We start from the raw sequence: 21401 nt of genomic DNA on the forward strand, positions 1-21401 counted from the left end.
TGCATTGTGTTGCCTTGATCATTCAAGTGGATTGGTTATCCACTGCATGTCTCAGTGTGTCTGTGTCCGTGTGTGTGTCTCTTGCAGGGAACCAAACATGCTGTGATTTAACCACACAAAAGAGTTATGAGTTAATTATCTTTATTTCTGTTCAATTTTGCTTTACTGGAATTAGTCAGTAGTGTCTCTTCCACAAATCTCAATATAAGCAGTATTTACAGTACAGTTTGTTTTTGTTTCTTAAAAATCATTGCTGGTTGTAGCCCTCATTAGTTGTAATGGTTTAACATCTGGTGAAGGATTGCATGCTCACACTGGTCTAGGAAAATCTTCCAGAACCAATTAGAAACATGACCATTGAGCTAGGATCAAGGATGTTCATGAAATGCTTACATCATAGTGACCCAACAACCTTAAAATACACACCTACAGTACAACTAATGCAAGTTCTGGAGGCCTCACAGATACAGTGTCCCTTTAAAAAACCTTGCTTGGGAAAACAGCAGGGCAGTGTAAATAAAATATCTAACTGTCTGTGCAGATTGCTTCCTAAACAACATCTGTGATTCTCCTCTCTACAACTACACAATAATTTACATCACTGTAACATCTCCCATTGACTCAACATTGAATTAGTGACAAGGACAAATAATGGTTTGGTCCCATTCTGTGTTATTTTTTATGTGAAGAGTTAATGTATTATGTGGACAGAGGTCGATGTAAATTAAAACTTATTTGAAGCAAAATACCAATATTCCAAAAAATATCCATTTGTATATTTTAGACGAGGCACTGCTGGACGTTTAATTTTTTTCTCACCGCAGGTTCCCTTTTTTGTTTTTTCCCTTATTGTAGACCAGGGCCCTGTTTCAGAAAGCAGGTTTAGTGAAAACTTGGAGTTAGTTGACTCTGAGTTAAGGGGAAACTGGGTTTTCGGTTTCACAAAGCCGGTTCAGCTCGACTCTGAGTGAGTTACCATGGCAACACACTCTGTGGATCTAACCTGGTCGGGAGCAGGTTTTCTTCAACTAACCCTGAGTTTCTCCTCTTTATCTGAAGCCTGCAGACTGAAAGCAGCAGCTGATAGGCCGTGTATACTCCACCAGGAGGATTATTAGACCTTGATTGGTTGTTTTATCCTGGATGAGTTGTTTGAACGTTCCCCTTTTTCTGCACCGTCAGTTTATCTGAACAATATTCTCAGCTCTCACATCGCTCACATGACACATCGAGGACAAGGGCACAGTTCAAATTGCTTTTCTCTCTCCCTCTATTTTAGGCTAAGTTAGGCTATCAGTCTAACAATAATCAACGTAGTATTAAGAGACTCAATGCACTTATCAATATATTTCCAGGTGTGATTCAGGGTCAACCCAGAGTTTAGATTTTAACTCAGAGTTTGTTAACCCTGCTTTCTGAAACGGGGCCCAGTAACCCTTGGGTGTTGTGTGTGAATTACTGAGTAGAGTCTTTTAAATGGCTGTTTTGCTGTACATGCTTGATATCTGTTCCTGAAAGGCTTTGCGGATGTCGGCACGTCTACTCTTCAGAGTTGGTGTGAGGAGGCCGTTGGCAACACTGAACATCTCTGGGTGCAGGCGAATGTCCTTCACCTGAGAGGAGACAAGTATGACACAAAACCACAATAAGAGTCAGTATCAGTGTGTTTGTCCCCTCTGAATTGTAACTGTCTGCATAGACTGCTCACTTGTTCAAAAGACTTCAGCCCTGCTTCCTTTCCCACAGCTGTCAGGTCTTCTAATACCGCTTTCTTTACGTCCTGTTGGGAAACAGATAATACATGTAGTAGAATCCATAGAGTACTATAAAGTAGTGAGATGTTTCAAAATTTGGAGATATGACTTACTGGATTCTGGCAGAGCTCCTCATAGGAACCAACAATTCCCTGCTCTTTAGCCCAGTCAACAAACACCTCAGGGTCAGGCACAACTATGCCTATGAGATAAGACTGATACCAAGAGAAAATCTAATATTAAACTTGTATTCTGCAAATGGTTTTTATAGAGAGCAGGAATTACATCATATTAGCACTATACCTGTAAACTATCTCCATGTACGAACACCTGGAGCACAGGTACACAACGCATGTAGACGTTTTCTATCTTCTCGGGAGCGATGTACTCTCCCTGGGACAACTTGAAGATGTGCTTCTTCCTGTCAATGATGCGTAGAGTCCCATTCTAGCAGAGAAGAAACAAAAATGCACATTCGCTCGTTTACAAGAGAACTGGAAGTGCAGAGTATTGTGCTTCACGCACAGGCTGATTATCCTGTCTCATCTTACAGGAAGCCACTGGCCCACATCCCCACTGTGCAGCCAGCCGTCACCGTCCAAGGCCTCAGCTGTCTTCTCTGGGTCCTTCAAGTAGCCCCTGAACACACTGGGGCCACGGATGCAGATCTAATGCAGGGCAAAGGCGTGACGAGTGTCAGCAGGCAGCACATTGTCTGTGAATATGTTGAGCATGATCACACGTTTGAACTCACCTCTCCCTCTCCGTTCTTGGCAAAGTAGTTCATGTCAGGAATGTCAACCACCTTCACCATGGCGCAGGGTAAAGGAGCACCAACGTGACCTAATATACACACACAGGGGGAACCAGCATGGGCACAAAAGCACAAACAGCTGAGAGGGAAAACAATTTTTACCTGCCTTTTCCTGATGTTTTGTTACCTGCGCTCCAGTCTCCTGGCATAGAGAAAGTGCAGCCTGCAGTGCACTCTGTCTGACCATAACCCTCAAATATCAGACAGCCCAGAGTGGCTCTGAGGAAGGACAGCACTGTGGGGGAGATGGGTGCTGAAGCGGTCAGAGCAAACCGCAGATTACCTCCTAAACTGGCCTGAAACAGAGATAGTACAGACAGTATTTTGTGGAAAATAGCTCAAACACTATCATATTGTGCTAATTTCCATTTTAACCATTCTCAACCTTGGTCATATTTCCCATCTGCATTGACAATACTGAGCCAGAATCTCTCAGCTCTTGTTTGCCTGTGAGCACACTTCTCCAATACACTCCCACAGGGCCAATATGCTCCGCGTGATTTTGGCACCCATTGCTGGAATAGTTGTGCTTCTCTTGTAAAGTTTGGATACAAATTTGTTCTCTGTTTGAAGGGTTGCCGGTACCACTGTGTTATCAACTACAAAACATAAATAGTAAAGACCTGGATTAACAGGAAAAACTGGTCAATTCAGATTGAAAACCAGTGTGCAGTAGTCTTTGGGCAGCTAAGTACTGTAGGAATGTTCAAGATTCAAGATTCAAAGATTTTTATTGTCAATGTCTACATAGGACAACACAGTTTAACAGAAATAGAAGAACTGACAGAAAATGTAGCTTGTAGTGACTGACCTGAATCCTGTTGAACACCAGTTTGTCCCACAGGCTATTGTTACGTACAACTCCACTGCTGAGCTCCGCCTGCTTTCTCCTCACGGCATAGTGAAGCAAAGCCCGCCGCAACGGAGATGTCACAGACCCAAGGATCTTTACAGGGACGTAAAGATGAAGCCAAGTTTAAACCATCACCCGCCAAGAGTTATGTCTCCAAAAATGCCTTGTGAAGGGCAACAAGTGGGTTTATTCACTGACCTTGTCATAGATGCGATTAAGTAATCGAGGCACAACAGGAAAGAAGGTGGGTTTCAGGGTTTTAATGTCATCCATAAGAAGAGAAATGTCCCCTTGGTAGAACCCTACTCTGGCCCCGTGGCAGAACATAGAGACCTGTGACAGAAATAGACTTAATTTAGGGTTTACACACAAAAACACAAACATCTGTGAAGATCAACTACCTGAATCATCCTCTCAAACATGTGGGCAAGCGGCAGGTACGAGATCGACACATCCTCTTGTTGGATCACAAACGAACCCTGAGAGAAAACGAGACATAAAAATGAGCAAAGCACCAGGGAGAGATAAAGTTCAGGCAGCAGCATACGGTGAAGCATTGCAGGCAATCAAACATGCTGTATGGCTTTTTCAACAGCAGTTAAGATAGCTGAATCTTTATACCGGGGCAATTAGTTAAAGTACCTTGCAGCGACAGGGGCAATCAAACACCCAATTAATCATACCATTAGACACAGCAGGGAGAGGGACAGCTTTGAGATACAGAGACACAAGCAGATGGGAAGTGATGCAAGCTATGAGGCTGTTCTCAATTAGACAAGGAGGTGGAAGTGTAGACAGACCTCCAGGATCTTAATGACAGAGGAAGTGTTGGAGGCGATGTTGCCGTGGGTGATCATGGCTCCCTTGGGCTTCCCTGGATAAATAAACAAGACATTATTGCAGTGCTCTGCATAGCATAGGAAACTATAGCGGTGCCACAATGAGAGGTTGTTAGTGGGCACTGAAGGACACTCCTCTAATGATGTGAGTGAAGGATAATTACGGAGAGACTTATGAGATCAGACGATACCTGTGGTTCCACTGGTGAAGCAAACCACGGCCAGATCCTGGGGCTGGGGCGGCTACAGCAGGCAGCAATAAAATATGAGAATATGACAACGGGCTTCCTCCACTCTTAATTTAAGCCCTGTTTACAAGTGAGTGTTAATGATATCTTATGGGACAGGAGCAACAATAAAACTGTCAACCTAGTATTTAGAGGGGGATCAGGTATATACTGGAACCAGTTTGATGCGGTGACACAGCAGCTGAGAGACGATAAACTCACCACAGGATCTTTGAGGTTCTGCCTTCCCAGGTCCTACGATGTGAACAAAGATGACTCATTCATATCAATTTACACATCAGCATTGATTAAAGGGGAGACGTTTCAATGAGTCTGCATTATAGGGATTCATTGTTTCCACCCTGCTTACCATGAGCTGCTCCAGTTTCAAAACCTCCACCTCGCTGGCCTTCGCCCTCTCCACGAAGGCTTCACTGAAGTCGGTAAAGAGAACCAGGCAGGAGAGCTTCGGAGTCACGCCTTTCTCCTTGTTCTCCAGCAGTGATGCTGCCTTCTCCTCGCGGTCACAGATCACCAGAGAGATCTCCGCTAAGAATCCACCACCACACACAGACACCATGAACTTTACTCACCTCATGCAGGAAAACTCCAGTGTCACTCCATCACAAGTACAAGATCTAATACATACATAGCACTAAACAATTCCAATGACATATACATTATTAAATGCCTAAATGCTATGTGCAGTATTTAGTTAAGATTTATACTCATACTAAGTATCAATTTCTGCTCATAAATTTCTACTCCAATCTGATACGGTGTCTCTGACAGCCATGCAAATATTTGTAGCTTTGTAGACTTGAAACGGAAAAAAGAGATAAATTACCATACAATGTTCAAGATTAAAAAAAAAGGGGTTCTGGCTGAAAGAGCTTTTGGTATTTATTCCCTTAGAAAGGGGTCAAACAGGAGTTGAACTTTGAGACCAATGTAATATACTTAATAAAACTAATAAAAAAGAAAGAAACAGATTAGAGAGAAATTGAAAAGATTTTTTTTTTTTTTACTCAACCAGCACATTTACAATACCTCTGTACCTTTATTTAAGAAGAGTTGAGATCAGGACTTTCATTTGAAAGCAAATAAATTGAAAGCACCTTACTACTATTCCCACGGCTGTTTCAAACACAACTATTTCTATAATTTCTTAGATGATTTATTTTCTATATTAATCACAGATACAGTACAAGTCAAATGTTTGGACTCATTTTCACTTAAGCATGTCCAAACCTTTTGACTGGTGCTGTATGTTAATGGTCTCCAAAACAACATTGTAGGAGAATGGGCAGTTGGGCACTATGCATTACTCATCACACTGGTCAATCTGATTGGATATGGGACACTCGCAGACACATTATTCATAACCATGTTCATGTTTGGGAGTTTGCTTACCCAGGTTGAGGATGTGCACCATGGCCTCAAGCCCCAGAGTGTCATACAGAGGCACCACAGCCATGGAGTAAGTGTAGCAGGCCAGTTCAGAGATGATCCACTGTCACCAGCAGAGGGAGACAGAGCAGCACTGTTAGACTCACTCACTAGTTGTGTACTTGTTGAGTCAGATATCTAAACATTACATGCATTTCATATTTGCACTACAAGAGAAAAAACACCACCTAGTGTGCAGACCGGTCTGATAAAGATCAAACTGTTTCACACTCGGTCAACACAGGAGGGACAAAATGGCTGTGCCTGATGGAAATGGTATGAGTTTTGGGAGCAGACATGTTTCCAATATTAGCTGCCCTAGAGACCCACTTTCACCAGCAGTGCTTTGCTCACAATATGAATGGAGGAAAAACACACATTTAGGATGCACACAAATACAAATCACATTTTAAATCTGAGAAACTCATAAAAAGGGCTCCAAAGAACCCTCTATGGAGGTGTGTGAATGAGAATTTGTAAAATTTGATTTAGGTGAAATATTATTTTGAATTGCAGAGCTGTGGGGAATTTTGAGGATCAACAATCTTGTGCAGAGCCAAGATGAGTTTTCATCTTAGAAGTTATCTGACCTAAAGCTCAGAGATGATCGACCAGTGTGGGAGAACTTTTCCCGCTACGAGACAGTGAAGAGTTCGTACCTCTGGTCTGTTTTGTGCAAATATCCCAACAAACTGCTGGGGGTTGGGCTGGCAGCCTTTGGCCAACAGCCCAGAGCCCAGCACCTGCGCCTGCTCGGCCACCTGAAGGACAGGACAGACACACAGAGTCATGTAACAGAAAACTGTGACGACCGGAGGATCAAAATAATAAAACATGTCCGACCTCGGTGTAGGAGATCCACTGGTAGGGCTGGCCCGGCTTCCTGAAGCCAAGGCAGGCGCCGTCTCCTGAGGACACAGGACAGGAGCGTCACAACAGTGTATGATTTACAGCTTGCTGTCTGTGAATGCTTTGTCTTACTACAACAGTAAATCACCTTTAACCCTAGAACACTAACGTTGGGTGATTTTCACCCACACAATTCGTGTGTTGCTGCTGTCTGAGTTGCATGGGTCCTTGGGTAGCTTCAGGCTGCTCATTGATGTCATTAATGGTATGTTTGTTTCCCTCCTCCCATCTATGGATTTTTCAAGAAGCATGCGTTTGGGTGATTTTCACCCGACGTTAGTGATAGAGAGTAACATCTCTCCCACAGTTGTCAGTGATGCAGGAAGACTGTGCCTTCACCAGACAAGGCTCACATGTCCCAGGAACGGGTAGACCGAAGAACAAGTTCCCAGCTCCATTATTTTTTTTTGTTTGGAAATTTCTCGTTAAGGATTACCTGATTTTTCAATAATTTTGCTGCCTTTTTATAGGGTAACTTCTTAATTTTATGTGGTATTATATATTGGGAAATTAAAGAAGAGTACTACAATTTGGCATACAGTGTTGTACTTTTACATAAATTGATGAAAACTATATTTTATCCGGAATATTATATCGGGTAAAATATACCTGAAGTTAGTGATGGTGTTACTAATTTTAACTTTAGTGTTCTATTAATTATAGAGATAAAATTTCCTTGGAACCTTACTTAAATGTGAGCTCTGATTACACAATACAATTTAGGTTAAAGTTCAATGAAATGTGTTGTGGAACACCTGAGATCTTCAGGCCTCTCTGGAACATGTCATAAGCCGTCCTGGTATCATCATAGTAAAACTCCAGCAGTGAGTCATCTTTCAGAAGAGCCGATCGCCTGCAGCTGGGATCTCCCTGTGAGGGACACCATCATTAAAATAGTGAGTCGTTCACACACTTAAACCCTAAACGTGATGATGCAAACAGTGGCCGTGATCAACTCACGTTGATGGCTACAGACTGGGCTTGTAGATCACAGGGGGGACGCATGGGTCGAGGTCGGGTCACCAGCCAGTACGCAGTGAGAGAGGCCAGGGCTCCCAAACCCAGCAGAGAGGAGGGCGACAGAGACAGGGAGGACAGGGAGAAGGAGGACAGAGGCAGAGATGGCAACAGGCTCCACAAATCCTCTGATTCAGACCCTTTGAGACCCGTGCTGGAGCGGAGTGACCTTAACCACTCCTGGAAATGCATATCTGAGAGAGAAGGACAGGGAGAAAAAAAACCCTGTGAAACAGAAGGAAATTACATGGTGCATTCACATCACAAGCATTTCTTTGTGTAGCACCTCCTGCAGGAAGCAGCACAACAATAAACACGTAACAAGCAGCAGAGTCAGTGTCCAAGTCACTTTTTAAAATACCTCTCAACTGCTGAAGAATGTTTTTATCTTTTCTAATGCAAGCACTTTTTGTACTATTTATCTGATAAATGTATTATTTTGTGCTCTTTGCATTATTCGTATAATTTTCTACTTCCTTTACTTGGATGCAACTTTCTTGAACAGCAGTAGCTCTGAGAGTGATAGATATTAATCGTGTATCTATCTTTTCATTTCAATTCATTTATTTATTTTATTTATTTATTAAATCTTTATTTCAGACCCAAGGGGATCCATATCACCATAAAAGCAGAATAAGATAATAAAAACAAAGACAGAATAAAAAAACAAAACACAAAATACAAAGTACAGAGCCTTCCCCACTATTCAGTGTAGGCTTGCATACAAACATGTTCTAAAATGGTTCCACAGTCTGGACGAAAATCTTACAGAACTGCGTACAGGATTAACCAACACATTAATAAATTCATTCTCTGATTCTGACGCCCTACACATAAATCTGTGCATCAGATTGCGCAGAACAGCAGAGCAGGTGGGTACCCCGACACTAACAAACATATGGCTTGCACTGGAGCTTCTTGGGGCTCTCAACAGTAACCTCATGCTGTCATTATAAGCTACTCTGTGAGCTTTCTTATACTACCTTGTTTGTAGCGGCACCACAGGTGGGCTGTGTACAAAGGTGTGCAATATGCTTTAAACAATGCAATTTTTACAGATACAGAGCACATGCTAAACTTTCGACACAGCATGTTTGCTTGTGCATAGAGCTTACGACGCTGCCTGTACATATCTTTATCATCAGACAAGTCATTAACAATAATATGCCCCAAATACTTAATATCTTCTCTGCTTCTAATAATCATAACTTTACTCTTACCAGCATTGTACTTTATGTCAAAGTCAGCGCCATACTGTGTGCATGTTCTCAATAGCTGTTGGAGACCAGCACTGTAAGGGCTGAAGATGACCAGGTCGTCTGCATACATAAAGTGATTAATTAGTAGATCACCAACTCTACAACTTGATTATTTAGCCTGAGAAAAGAAACAAAGCCTGATTGAACATCTTTGAATGACTTGTTTTTCTCCATCCAACAGTCCAAATTGCAAATTGTCACATTTTATAAGCTGGAACCAGCAAATTCACTTTCACTTGATAAATGACTAACTGATCAAAATGGAAGCCTATTTATTTCTGTGAATTAGAATCAAAATTCATGACTTGACTTTTCATTTGAGAATTTTAAAAAGTATTTAGATAATATATATCCAAGAAGCAGCTTTCATTTAATGCATTTGAGGACAATGAAGGAATGAAAGATTTAATTTAATTACTTAAGTTAGGCTACTTCATTGTAAATGTAGGATTTTCTCCTTTTCTACTCAATTAAATATCCTCACTAAAACTGTTTAAAAACTCTATAAAGGTTTCCATTGCTTGACTTTAAAGTTTAAACCACTTTCCCCCACAGTCAACTCTGTTAATACACCACAAACTACCTTAAACACACAGCAGGAACATTTCAAACAAAAACATCATTCCACTTGTGGAAGTCCAAAGAGTCTGAATCACTCTGGATCACCAGCTTGGTACCACACACAGAGGGAGAGGGAGAGGGAGAGAGAGAGGGAGAGGGAGAGGGAGAGGGAGAGAGAGAGAGAGAGAATAAAAGGCTGTGCAGGGGAGGATGGGGGGTGGAGAGACACCAGGAAGTAATAATGATTGGCTTAACAGAAACAGGCAGCGAGGTTACTCTGAGGCATGTTGTGCCACTCTTTCATCCAACAGGGAGCAAGAGAGTCGGGGTGCGTACAGTAGCGGGGGGCTGGTGGGGAGATAGGGTGAGGGGGAGGACCAGCTAAGTCCACCCCCACCATCCAGTGCCAGAGACTTGATTGTTCATATCAAAACTGAATGGAACCGGGACAAACAGGGAGGAGAAAGGCAACTCGAGAGCGACGTCTCGCCCCCAAACACACTCTGTCAGTGTTTGCTCACGTGCAAACTGTAAAAGCTACACTTCTCCCTAAAACTGCTCATTTCACATCGTTAAACAAAACCACTTCATCCTCCACCAAAGGAGGAATTCACCTCACTCCTTTCCAACATCCATTCCCCTCCCCAAACACCCCTCAACCTCTCACCCACTTTCTCCCCCCGGTGCCCAATAGGAGTGGGATAAAGAGTGATATCATACCCCTCCCTCCTCTTTAACGGGGCTGATCCTGAGCTGCCTCCCCTTCCTGCATGGGCAAAGCGATGCCACACTTGCCTTCAGACGATTTATAATCTACTTTAAGCTTCAATTTATGTGAATTAAAGCTGCTCAGTTGCCACTTTTCACCTTGGGGAGTAGCAAAGCAGCTGGTGATCCCCTTGAGTCGTTTCAATAAGTAAATAAATGGAAAGCAAAGGGCTTTATGAAATGTGACACATCAAAAAAAAAAAAAAAAATGATGACAGCGGGCTGTGAAGAGGCTTCCTGTAGCCCCTTTCTGTCTCTCTCTCCCTGCTCCCTCCTCTCTCACTGCCATTCATAATGGCTATTGTCAAAGCCCAGACAGAGACCATTGTGCTCCCAGCTTTTACTCCCTGGAAGACATGAGACAAAAGAAAATGGCACACACACGTGAAAATAGACTGAGTAGAATCAAATGCACCTTCACAGCCTGCGCCTATCCAGCTGGGAGAAAGAAATCTGCCTGTTCCTGCAGTTCACACCTGAATTTCTATTAACTGGGATGACGACTGCAGAGCAGGATGCACATGACACATGATCAAATGAAGTGGATTAAATTCATGTTTGGCGCTAATGATGTAAATATGGAAATAAACTGACATCCTGCCACGGAGTGAGCAGAAAAAAGCCATAAAACAACAGAGTTCAGGTTCACAGGGAGGCAGGAGACATGTAAGCGTTAGCCTGAGGCAGTCTGCACGTCTGTACACATTTACTGCTGTTGACAAGCAGAGACAGAGCTGAGAGCACTGACACTATTCAGTCGGTGTGTGATAAAAACAAGACAGAAACAGTAACTCACAAATACAGAGACCAGAAACTGGTTTAGTCATTGGTGAGAAATCCAAGTGTCAAAACATTAATTGTGCTCTGAACATGCAGTACGACAGGTGAGGAGTGAGAAGATGAGAGTCAATGAAATTAACAACATGTTTACAATCATATTTTTTAAATTGCTGACGATAATAAAAGAAGAAGGTTGTCTAAGGTGAATCTGGGCTTAAATATAGGCTTGCTATAGATGATGTTGTTGCATTATAATTGTTTGGTATAGTTCAAGTGTGTCACTTGTCACTGGAGTATATTTTGGCAACATCAGCAGCACTGTCAGATAAAGTCTACTTTTAACAACCCTGACAAATCAAAAGGAGCCAGTGCAGGGACTTTCAAAGTGGAGGAAAGTGAACTCAATTTCTTGCTCTATTTAAAGCTCTGGCTGCCAGACTGTTCATGTTTTACATTACTTTAAATGGTTTTTGCTCAAACCTGGCAGCATCAAAGAGCAGACAATGCTGCTTTTAAATAGAAACAGAAAGTTTTTCTCTTCACTGCCAGACAGAACACAGGGTTAACATTGATGTTATTTGAATGAAAGAGTGGGGCCATTTTTGACATCATCCTCTTATAATAAATGCGGAATAGGCTATATTAATTGTCTTGTAGCAAAGCAAAGATTCTGCACAGAACAAATGCCCGAATGACAAGTAGCTGTGTACAGTAGACTATAGGGCTTCTGTTGATGGGAGTGATGCTGGGGAATGCTTCCCCCTGACCCAGAAAACTACAGGAGGTGACACAGAAGAGGAGGAGGGGTGACAGGGTTTTGTACCCACACCAGCAGCAGCAGCAGCAGCAACAGCAGCAGCAATGAACTCTGCACACTTTCCATGTGCCCAGAGTAGTGAATGGTCTGATCAAGGGGAGATGAGGAGAGAGTTACAGGGAGGACACGTGAGGCTGGCCGGGCAGCGGGGGGAAACCAGCAGAAGAGAAAGAATGAGACTCAGGGGTGTTTTCCGGCTGTGATTCCCAAATGAAGCGTGAAGAACACAGACACACACTTGGTCACAATGACGTTTTTCTTGTTGAGGAGGAAGGACGTGAATGAATGAATGAAAGAATAAATGAATGAATGAATGAGAAGGACCACGCAATCTGTGCGTAAAAACCAACACTCACCATCTACATCTGCCCTTGTCTAAAATTCACTTGAAATCAGTAACTGACAATGTAATAATAGTGTGTTTGTTTTTTCACTCACCCCTTAGGTTTTTAGTTTCATGTAACCACAACAAGCTCCAAACTTCACTCTGCTGAGGTAATCCTCCAATGTTTAGCAGAGCACCACACCTCACAGGTCACTTTTGAATCAGTGAGTGTTTTTGTGCACTAGGGCGGATCTTCTAACCCTGCACAGTGCACAGCTGGGTGCAAGAGCCTCAGCTGCCATACCATACTCTGAAACTGTCACACACACACACACACACACACTTATAGAAGATACCACAGAACTGGCATGTGGCCATGTGGACAACTTCAAGCATGCATGGCCCAAAATATCCAGACGTTGAAAAAAAAGAAAAGAAAAAAAAAGCTTGGACCTGGATCAACATACCACAGCACTGTAGGATTAACTGACAGTTACACATAAGTTTGAAAAAATACTGCAAACAAACTGACAAACAAAACATTTAGTAGCTATACTTTGAGCAGCCTTAGTATACTTTGAGTAGCCTATGTGCATCATGGAGTGATTCTGCAAACAATGCAGGAGTAGCCTATAGAAAAGCACCATGAGGCCAGTGTCACTTACAGCTGCAGTTCAGTTTTGGTAATACATCAGTTGTTATTGAGAATAATTGATTGTCTGCGTCTCATCGGTGGATCAATGAAAACTCCGTGCAACAGTTTGTGAACAGGTTGATTGTCCTTCACTTTGCTCCTCAGACTTTCACCGTCTCACTCACAGCTCGGCAGCCTGAGAGCCTGAGCCTCAGCGAGCTGCTGCTGCTGCTGCTGGGAAACTTTTCTTCTTCTCAGATCTGAGCCTGGAGTCTCCGCAGATGAGCGGATCAAACTCAATTCGAGCAAACAAATAAAGAGAGAAACTCCAACATAAACTTACCTCAGAAAAACGCCGGTCTGTAGTTTTTTTTTTTCTTACACTGCGCTGGAGTCACTACTTCATCAGCAGATCCATCGAAATCCGTTCACACGTCAAGCCAGAGACAATACATGACCATATCCTGTAAAAACCTTCACAGTAAAGGCGCGACTGATGGCAGCACCGCGCACCTTCGATTGAAACTTGACGTTGAGTTATCAGCAGAAATGTTTATCTAATAGTTTGAGGAGGGGAATAATTATGTATTATAAAGCCTATATAAAACTAGGCCTATAGGCTATAGAATAAAATTACTACTCAACATGCAACGTCATGCAGTAACCTAAAGTAAAAAGTGGAGAAGAGGGAAACAGAACTGACAGATTGAAATAAAAACTTTCTGCATGTCTCTTCTGGCTTATACACTCTCATCATTATTTACTGTAGTTGTAATTTGTCTATCTGAGGTAAAACTGATCTATGATAGAGCTTTACAGCAGCACACATTTTCATCATTATTTTTTAATGCCAGTATATTAGGACGAGTCATTCTGCTCTGTTCTTCTCAACAGGTTAACATTTCAACATTTTAAAAATAATTACACTCTTTTTTTTTATTACTTTATTTTGAAGGTAGTGTCACCAAACATCCTGTATTTGTTTTTCTCCCTCTCTGTGGCTTGATGCTGTTCTGCATGACTCTGACGTCACTTCTTAATTACATGCATGCATTTGGAAGAGAGTATAAAGTAATGCCAGATTAACGGCACAGTCCCAGAGGAGTGAAAGTCACAGCTGTAGGCTGCGGTTCGAGGGGGACAACAGTCTGATGCAGCTTTTAAAGTGTTTATTGACTTACATTCACCTGCAGTGACATTACTGAACTCCTATGATTATAAATCTATAGAGGTTCTACATAAAAAACAGTCAGTCAGCTCAACACAGTAGGCAGCGTGGTTCATTTATCAAACAATATGTGCAGTTACTGATACAGTGGAAAATAGTTCTTGTGTGAAAATATAATTGATTCTTGATGGCAGTGAGACTGAGAGCAGTGAATTATTTATGAGGGCTAAACCTGAAAGTGATAAAGTATTGTCTGACAGGCTTTTCCCCCACGAGCTCGCAGCTGATTGCATCAGAAATCATCCCAGTTTGTGCACAGCTCCACTGAGTCCTCAGTATAATGACCACATGTGCCGCCGTCCAATGAATGCTTCACCTGAAAGACAGTGTAATGTAAAAGTAAGTAAGTAAAATATCTTCTCATTGAGTCCTCACAAAACAAAACAAAAATGAGCCTTGTATTAATATGAATGCTATGCAGAACTCAAAGTGTCTTACTTTGGGAATAACAGGTGGGTTTAATGTTCGCTTACAGAGCCCATCCCAGTTGAATCCTTCAAACCATCTGATGAAAACAGAGCATCACAACCTGTAAAACTGTGTTTTGCAGCACACAGGGCTGAGTGTTTTTTTCCACTGTGATAAATCTGTCCCCTTACTTATGCTTCTGAATGTCCTTGGCCCCATTTCTCAGAGTGCCCAGTCTCTCCGAGGGATTGCTCCTTGGTGAGGGAGAGCGAAAGAACACACAAATAAACTATGAATCAATAATAGGATTCTGTAATTCAAAAGGCGGCATCAGAGCACAGGTCAGAGTCCAAAACACCTGCAGTATCAATCGTGTGTTGGAGGAAAAGAGGTAATGTATCACACAAAGGTGCGTGGATGGAGAATGGTTTTTATCTCCCAAGAAGTGCTCCAAAAGAACTAGAAAATGCCATTAACTTGCACATAATAATTCACGAAGTCTAGTGAGTCATATTTACAATACCTGCACAGTTTCTTTATGAGACTGGAGGCACTTTTGCTGATGTTTTTCGGGAACTCAATCTGATCGATGCCACGAATGGTTGCAGTTAGAATCTTCAGCGGGTCAGAGCCAGTAAATGGGAGTCTGCAGAGGAAAAGCATTACCTATCATCATCACTTGAATCTAAAAGTCAATATTTGAGCCTCCAAAGATCTTCTGGGCTGAACGGGACTGTAACAGTTACCCTCCACTGAGTAGTTCATACACGAAGATGCCCAACGACCAGAAGTCTGTAGATATGCTGTGGCCTTTGTTCAAGATGATCTCAGGTGCCATGTAGCCAGGTGTACCACAGAAAGTCCAGGTTTTCTTACCCACCTCAACTTTCTTAAGACATCTGGAGCCAATCTACAAAAATCAGGAAACATTACATTTACAGTTACTTTTAGTAAAAAAAAAAAAAAAGAATAAATCAAGCTCATACTGAAAATGACCAATTTGTGACCAATGTCCAATACCAGTTTGGTATAACCATTCTCATCCAGAACGACATTCTCGGGTTTGATGTCTCTATAGATGACTCCTCTGCAGTGAAGAAAGGTCAGTGCCTCAACAACACAAGCTATGTAGAACCTGCTGCTGCATTCATCCAAATAACCTCTGAAACAGTATGAGAAGTGCTGAATTAAACATCCCTGCAAACAAAACTAATGTATAATGAAAAACATCAGATGTGAAACATCAGACAACGGTCAGTCTTAAAACTGAACTGTGATGAAAGCTCGGCTCAAACCACAGTGGTATGATTATAAATATTTAATCAGTATAATGACAAATCATGAATCTTAATATCCTTTCGTCAAAAAACCCTTACTTATCTTTAAGCAGACTGCATAAATCACCACCAAGACAAGCCTCTGTCAAAATGTACAGGCACTCAGGGTCTCTGAAGGTTTTATGTAGCCTGTGATGAAGGGAAAAAAAAGTCAGAAACATGGAAAAGATCAATCACATATAATGAAATCAAACAAATCCTAATCAGATAACTGTTGAGGAACGGACACCTGACTATGAATGGACAGCAAGCCTCCATTAGGATGCGCCCTTCTCTTACGACATGCTCTCGTTGACCGTTATTGAGGATCAGCTTCTTCTCGAGGACCCTCATGGCATAAAGACATTTGATGTTGCTCTTCAGTTGTACCTGACAGAGGTGAAAATCAATACATTGCATTACAGAAACATGGAATCTCAAGTAGGCCACAGCACAGGAATCACAGGGTAATATCAACCCTTACCAGATCTACGTGACCAAACTCCCCAACTGCCAGAGAGCAAATAATGTGGAAATCACTTAAGGTGGAAGATGAGAGGACGGCACAATCCTTGTCTGACCTACTCACAAGAAAAACAAGTGAGATTATATCTTGTGTTTTCTACAAGTGCAAATACAAACGATTCTTGTAAAACTTTGTATCTTGATGGGCCTCACTCGACTTTGGATTCATGGCTTTGCTGCACCTCATGACTGCAGTCAAACACAAACCCATCAATGATGTCTTTGAAGGTCCTGAAACACAGAGGCATGAGATTCTCCATATCTCTGAATAAGCACAACATCTTAGCAGCAAATTATTACAGCAACTGAAACAGCCACATTCTCTATGCCACTGATCTTATCAACACAGAATATCCACTTACTGTCTGTCTATTACCAAGCATGCAACTGCACCGGCAGCAACCACATTTACTGTCCGAACATCCTCTCTACAGAAAGAGTCAAGAAAAAGTCATGAGGGAAGACTGTCATCTTTCATAAAGACCACTACAAACTCTGCATTGTCTTCTTTGTAACATCTTGTGAATGTGCATTAGTGTCTTCCTCTTACCCCCACAGAGCTTTTTCTCCAAACCAGTGTCTCTCGGTGAGCTTAGAGAGGACTATCTCCTCATGCCCTGGCTTCTTTTCTGTCACTTTCACCTGGAAAAATCCATAAGAGGAGTAATGAAAAAGAGGCAGCTTTACAGTGGAGAGCAATGTAGGAAACCGCCAATGTCAATTATCGTCATCATAAAGCAATTTCTAAGGCTGTGCTGACATTTTGTCCTCCACACTCGTAATCTTTTACTTTGAAAGCCTCGTTTCATCTATGCAGCAAACAAGGAGCACAAGACTTCACCTGGCCTTTGCTAATGATATAAAAGGTGTCTCCTGTGGCCCCTTGTCGAATGATGTAATCTCCTTCCCTGTAGCGTGTCTACAGAAAACAAAGGGACACAAAGAGGAGCAAACAAAGGAAGAGGATGAAAAGAGAGCAAGAAAAAAAGAAACCAGCTCTCTTACAGACATAAAGATGAAAATAGAAAATGCAGAGGGACCGCCAGTAAACAACCATGTTTACACGCATTCCATCTGTGTGCAAACATAATCTACTCTGGCTGGTTTCTGTTTGAAGGATGAGTGATGTTTACACAAAACTGCGCCTCAGATTTTAAGAACTTAATCTGTACCTCCTCCATGAGATCAGACATTTTCATGATGGCATCCTCTGGCAATGACTGCAGAAAGGGAACACTACAGACACACAGGTGCAAAGGAGAGAAAGGTTATGATATCATCTACAAAGACAGGTTTTCTAAGGGGCTGACTTAATTTTTTACATTAGATCAAAATATGACAGTGCATGTTGACATTACACAAGATCTTAAAGGCTAATGCTGCCTACAAGCAGCATCACGGTGACTTGCAAACAGCATGACCCTGTTGACGACATTAGAATACAGAGCAGCTTTCTGGGCCTGTTCCATGTCAAATCGAGTGTACCGGTCTGCTGTTCACCTGCTAAGAAGCTCCATTGAATGAGAAAGGCTGTTGAGACCACTCTGCATAAGTACGGTCTGGTAGCTCCTGCTGTCAATAACCCACAGCTTGCTGTCTGTTTGTGCTGCAGATCAAACAGACAGAGAGAGAGAGAGTGTCAAAGGTTGTGTCGGTGACACTGGAGCTCAGGTGGAGGCATAATCAAGAGGCAGGTATCCAAAACAGCTCTAAGTGATGTGTGTAGTGTGATGGATGTGGATGAACAATGCAGTTTCATCAGCTGCAGTCAGAACTGAAATGCTTACCAGGTAACATGAAAGCAAGTGTGAACACTTATGCTCTCTACAAGAGAATTTTAATGTAATCTGGTTTCCTTAGCTGTAATTAGCCTTTTTCTCAATAATAGAGCTTAAAAAAAGTTATTATAAATTAATAATGACCCATATTGATTGGTTCACTGAAGCTTCCTGCAAACGGAAGTAAATGTCCTCTAGACAGTCTAATTAGATCCACCATCTGATAATGTGGTGCAGCCTTTATACATCAGTTCCCCATTTGGATATACCCCATCAGTTTCCACTTGAACACCACATGACACTCCATTCATCATCATGCCTTTTTTATGTGCTTCTGAATCCTGTACAGACTATTTTAAAAAATTAGATTCTAGTCTCAGAGGAGGACTCTCTGACATCTTCAGTACGGCATATCCTTTGCCACCATGAACTTCCATGAACTGATGATGACACCTTGTTTTCACCTGCACCTTTATCACTGTCACAGTGAGAGAGACCACACGATGAGGAAAAGCCTTATTGATGGTCTCAGATGGCAACAATGGAAAAAAAGTAATTTCAGGTCAGGAGGGAGATAAACACAGTGGGTCCTGAGCAGAGCCAAAGGAAAGGGCTGACAGAAGCTGACAGAAATGGAGATGAAACAAAAGACAACAGACTGCCGACATGAGTTGTGTGAGACATATAGTGTAAAACAGCGCATTGGAAAGGCTGTCTGTTTGCAAGATAAAAAAAAGCAGCATAAACACAATGAGATGCTTCGAGAACAAACACAGCAAATAGACAGATTTTTCAATTTAAACTGATTCTGGCTGTTTCCACAGAGTATTCATTTGTGAAACCAGGTCAGATTCATGTGGCGATGGCTGTGAAAGTTTTCCCACAGGACTCTGTGATCAGATGCTGGAAGGAAATGATGGCAGGCATTCTATTTTCTGAGGAATATCACAATCTCTAGCACCATAAATGAAAATTTGACAGGTTATGAACCAACCAAATGAGAAGAGTGAGGTGAATGCAAATAATTTCTGAAAACATTATTTGTAAATATTTGTGGAAAATCTAGTTCATGCATGCTGGATTTCAGGGATGAGGATGTGGCAGTGAGAAAGAAAAATGTTTTAAATTCCCCACATCTCCGAGAAAACCGTTTGAAGCTTTGGTGTGTGTTGTCTAAGATTTCAAAAGGTCTTTGATTTTAAATTCAACAGATGTCTTCTGTCTAAGACCACTGCCAGAAATCCGCCCGCTTGTGACAGTCTCTAAAACAAGATATTTTTTTATATGCCCACCAAAATCAAAAGGAATCAAAGTAAAACTCCATCAGTGTTTTGGTGTGACAGTTATATGCAAACATAAAAGTGAGAACTGGGCACAGTGCTTTGATACCTGAGACAGAGTAGGTGTGCCTGCAGTTATAGAGGAGAGCCAGCTCTCCAAACATGTCCTCTGGCTCCAGTGTAAGCAGCTTTCGTCCATCTTTTGTCACCTCCAGCCTCCCCTCTGTTAATCAGCACACAGTCAATGAGGAAATTTAGCATGTGCAATACACAGAAGTGTTTGGTGCATGTGTCCTTGTGTCAGAAAACAAAGAAGGATTGTCAAGAATCAGCCACATTCATCCAAACAGGAGGCAGGTGCCCTCTGTTAGCTGTCACATTAAAAATGCAACCAAAATTCCTGAGGACAATCGAGGATGAACTGATGAACTCTGCAACCAAAGAAAAGCAGAGGCCTTTTTTTCTGTGTTTCCTCAGGCTTAAGTTGACATTTAAACACAAAACATCAATGTAGGTCACTTGTTATTCCCCAAAGTGCCTCCTCTTTTCTTTCTCTACCATGCAATTGTCTCATCAATGTGCTGGAAAGCAGCATCAGATTATCTAATCAAATTGTGAGGCAAGAGTAGGAAAACTGATAGGCCAAGATGTGATAAAATCTATCATTTCATCTGACCGTCCTTAAGCACCTGCCATCTCAAGGAAGTGCTAATAAATATCCTCTCAAGTATGATTAATGTTAGCAGATGTAAGAAGAAAATGATTTACCCTCTAGAACATAAGCCTGAGTCCCGCTGGTCCCCTCCTGAATAACATAGCAGCCTTGGTTGATGGTGGAGGGATACATGCAGGCTATGATGGCTCTGATTTCTCCTTCATCGTGGTTCTTCAACAATTCGTTTGTCAAAAACGCTGCCTGGATCAACGTCTGAGACCTAAGGGCATTAGACAGGAAAGTTGATGTAACATTTAAAGGTAGGTTGTCAAAGGCCATGAATGAAATGTCATGGACTGAAGTGCTTGTAAATGGTGCTTGTAATTGGAAATATTAATTGATTCTGCATCATTCAGAAAGCTGTTTGAGGAAGCTTGAACATTTGAGAGACTCATTTTGTCAGTTAGAGCAGGTGGGAGCTGAGGGTACACTGTGTGCTCTTACTCGCAGCTTTTGTCACAGCTTTTTTGTGAAACCATGGCGAGAGTCACTGGGTCCAGACAGAAGGGCTCAGAAATGACTGTCCTCCTTTTGCCTCTCTGTTTGTCTTCAAACTGAGCTGAGCAAGCTACAGGACATAAAAAAATAAACACACATAAACAGCTGAAATTTTAGATTTTTTTTTTTTTTTTTTTAGGTTTAAGGTTTGTGTTCTGAACTCTAAACCATAACGGTTCTCTACCTGCACTGACTGCAGAGGTTCCTGGGAGAGAGACCGTGGCTCTGTAGCGATCCAGTTCTTCCTGCAGTCTCCGAATTAGTTCATCTTTTGTATCCAACTCCAGCTCTAACTCATCTATTAGTGTGTCCCTCTGGCGAAGCTCTTCAATCTTTAGTTGCAGGGCAAATTGGAGGTCCCTAAGTGTACCCATTGCCTGCAAATGCCATTTGTCAAAACAGCAAAACTCATCATTGTAAACACATAAACACATGGGTGTTTACTAGTGGCCCATCAGCATTTCTATATTCAAAACATAAACATGCACATGACAAACAACACTGTATATAGTGAGAGAGGGTCAAACTACAACTAGATTTGCCTGAGTCTCCTTTTGCAGCTCAGCTGACTCAAGGATTGACAGTTCCACCGTAATGAATGTGTATGTTTTCCTGTCATGAATTGCTATATTGATACTGAAAATATT

The 21401-nt window shown here is 41.9% G+C and overlaps 2 protein-coding genes across 2 annotated transcripts; both read right to left on the bottom strand.

Annotated features, from left to right (window-relative positions):
• Positions 1-1472: 1472 nt before the first annotated feature.
• acsl2 (acyl-CoA synthetase long chain family member 2) lies at positions 1473-8054 on the bottom strand (the record flags this gene model as incomplete). Its single annotated transcript, XM_083978394.1, has 19 exons — positions 1473-1613; positions 1709-1780; positions 1868-1969; positions 2058-2201; positions 2306-2422; positions 2509-2597; positions 2696-2864; positions 3380-3514; positions 3620-3754; positions 3823-3900; positions 4222-4295; positions 4452-4503; positions 4710-4742; positions 4858-5036; positions 5901-6000; positions 6596-6697; positions 6780-6844; positions 7601-7715; positions 7806-8054. The coding sequence occupies 19 exons, from the start codon at positions 8052-8054 to the stop codon at positions 1473-1475; spliced, it is 2151 nt and encodes a 716-aa protein (XP_083834520.1).
• A 6389-nt stretch (positions 8055-14443) lies between these two features.
• prkg1l (protein kinase cGMP-dependent 1, like) lies at positions 14444-21128 on the bottom strand (the record flags this gene model as incomplete). Its single annotated transcript, XM_083978242.1, has 19 exons — positions 14444-14550; positions 14673-14739; positions 14834-14896; positions 15166-15288; positions 15389-15552; positions 15663-15804; positions 16019-16108; positions 16209-16348; positions 16443-16539; positions 16637-16714; positions 16846-16911; positions 17034-17125; positions 17325-17402; positions 17656-17719; positions 17984-18089; positions 19651-19764; positions 20310-20476; positions 20701-20824; positions 20939-21128. The coding sequence occupies 19 exons, from the start codon at positions 21126-21128 to the stop codon at positions 14467-14469; spliced, it is 2049 nt and encodes a 682-aa protein (XP_083834368.1). The 3' UTR covers positions 14444-14466.
• Between the last annotated feature and the right edge of the window lie 273 nt (positions 21129-21401).

The sequence above is a fragment of the Trachurus trachurus genome (assembly GCF_905171665.1).
Source record: "Trachurus trachurus genome assembly, chromosome: 9".
Classification (NCBI taxonomy): Eukaryota; Metazoa; Chordata; class Actinopteri; order Carangiformes; family Carangidae; genus Trachurus; species Trachurus trachurus.